This window comes from Stegastes partitus, unplaced genomic scaffold, assembly GCF_000690725.1.
Source record: "Stegastes partitus isolate 25-593 unplaced genomic scaffold, Stegastes_partitus-1.0.2 Scaffold2489, whole genome shotgun sequence".
NCBI classification, from domain to species: domain Eukaryota; kingdom Metazoa; phylum Chordata; class Actinopteri; family Pomacentridae; genus Stegastes; species Stegastes partitus.
The window spans coordinates 49,340-51,803 of NW_007580220.1; the positions used below are offsets into that span (position 1 = coordinate 49,340).

The following is a 2,464-nucleotide window of genomic DNA, read 5'->3' on the forward strand; positions in this document are numbered from 1 at the left end:
CAGAGAGATTTGAACCGAGGTGTGGGGCTACAGTGCTCACCACTGAACCACCGTGCTGACCTCTGATGTGAACAATCACTGCTACAGCCTGAAAGTGGCTGTTCTGACCCTGATAAAGGCTGCACTTTGGATGAGCTGAATGCTGGGGTGGACATTTTCACTACAATAATTTTGCTCTCTTGTTAACAATTATGAAAGAGCACCAAATAGAAAGTAGAGGCTAATGGGGATGCCATTGTTTTACATGTATTTGGTCATAAACCAAAGTGTTCAAGCTTCAGAAGATCACCAGCAGGAGGTTTAGGGAACATGTGTACCAACTGTTAACGGGAATCCATCCAGTAGTTGTTGAGACTGCCAACCATAGAGCCACGGCACCACCATCACTAAAACCACAGCTACGTTAACTATGGACCTTCTGTTTCTGCTCTTAAAGAGTTCTCACACTTCCTCCAGGTTATTCCAATGAAGAAATTTATCAGAAAGTGTACAAAGAGAGATATCTAGAACCACTTCCCAATGACTGTCCGAAGCCACTGCGGCAGCTGATTGACGCCTGCCGGGCCTACGATAGCTTCCTGAGGCCATCTGCTGGAGGTAAATGACCATTTTTAATGACCTTTCTGTACGCAGGTTTCTTCACATACAGTGGACTTCTTCTTTTCCCACAAACAGAATAGAACAACTAAAGTCCAGAGAGCTGTCTGCACTGGGGGGAAAAGCCTCTATTGGATAATAAATCAGTGGTGATGTTTCTCTCCTGCAGTGCTGGCGGACAAACTGCGCAGCGTGGTGGCTCAGATGGAGGAGACGATAGACACACGACTGTGAACTCAACTTCAGCAAACACATACAGATCCAGTCAAAGGTTTGGACCCGCCTGCTTAGTCACTGGTTTTACTGGTTTAGTGTGCTGAGCATTACTGCAGACACCAAAAGTATCTGAAAACACACTCAGATTTATATTGTAGGCAACAGAGGTGCAGTGGCGAAGCCTAAACTTAAAGCCACTGAGGGCTGCATAGACGGCAGAGGGGGGAAGTAACAAAGTACAAATACTTTGTTCCTGTACTTAAGTAGATGTTGCAGGTATCTGTACTTTACTTGAGTATTAATCCCTACATTTGAACACAAACATCTGGACTTTCTNTGTTGATCTCAGGAATCCCATATAAAACCTCATATGGTTCAGGAGTCATGAGCTGCAAATAGAGCAACACGATCGTATAACTGCTGTTGTGTTTAAGGCCAGCAATAACAATCAGTTTGGTTTCCACCAGCTCCTCAGAAAAATATCTGATCAGATTCTTAAGCTGCTAGATGTTCCCCTTTCTTCTTCACTGTGTCTGTTTGCTGTTGGTAACTATGAGCTAACAGACGCTAACGAGCTCCTCAGAGCTGCAGAGTTGGTGATGCTACAAATCCAACCTTCTCTGTCACTTGGTTGCTATGTCATGCTTAGAATAAAATGTGCTAATGAGTGCTGCCTTTGCCTCGTAGACTGCACCAGACAGAAGAAAAAAGTAACGTTCACGGCTACATCAACAGCTACAAGTTCCTGGTGGCTGAAGGCTACAAGATCAAGGTATCAGGTCCGTGCGTGGCATCACTTCCAGCTCACACAACACCAACATTAACGCTGTGGTTGTTGATCTCAGCTGGCAGGTTTTGAGCTGTCGAAAACAGAGACATCACTAAAAAAGCAGACCAAAGCCGAGGACGTCAGGTCCCCGCACTACTCCTCTCCCCAGATGCTCGGCAACACCAACCACGTCTACAGCAAAGAGTGTGAGATGTACAGGTGAGCACCGACCGAGTGCTGCTGCTGAAAAAACCAGCAGGACATGATTTCACAATGAATGTCTCGCAAACAGCATCCTGCCACTCAGACTATTCAGTGGCTCATAGTTGTGACTAGTTCTGTGAATAGAACCTACTACAGATGGTACGATCCAATTATTGATTATGGAATTTAAAAAAAGAAAGCATTCCTGTCTGACTTGTTGTCTTTCAGCTTTGGAATCGTCCTGTGGGAAGTTGCGACCTGTAGGAGGCCTTTTGAAGGTGTGGATCTGCTCTGAAGGTTGCAGTTTTTCCAACAGTAATGTACAGTCACTGACATGTTACCTACTAGTCAACAAGATTAGCTTTCTACTACTGCTGCAAACAGATATTTATTTAACTGGTTTCTTTTTTTAAAATTTTTTGTGACCAACTTTCTCACATTAAGGTGAATGCACGCAACACAGTGGTTATGATGTAGTTCAGCCTCCTTTGCAGCTGTAAGACAAACACACAGATGTATTCATACTCTTCCATTAAAGAAAAGGCAAAATTCACAATAGTCACCCAAATAACTAGAAACTGAAAAAAGTAGTAATAAATAAAAATTTGCTAAATTAGAGTTTAGTGAAATAAGACATTGCTTTTGAATTGTGGTTGAAAAGAATAATAATAAAAAAAA

At 43.1% G+C, this 2,464-nt stretch overlaps 1 protein-coding gene across 1 annotated transcript in view; it reads left to right on the top strand.

Moving 5' to 3' along the window:
- LOC103375169 (mixed lineage kinase domain-like protein) overlaps positions 1-2,081 on the top strand; it is a 9,713-nt gene extending 7,632 nt beyond the window's left edge. Inside the window, exons 6-8 of the mRNA XM_008305374.1 lie at positions 1,501-1,585; positions 1,659-1,801; positions 2,015-2,081. Of these exons, the coding sequence (XP_008303596.1) occupies positions 1,501-1,585; positions 1,659-1,801; positions 2,015-2,081 (295 nt within the window). The remainder of the gene's footprint in view (positions 1-1,500; positions 1,586-1,658; positions 1,802-2,014) is intronic.
- The last annotated feature ends 383 nt before the right edge of the window (positions 2,082-2,464 follow it).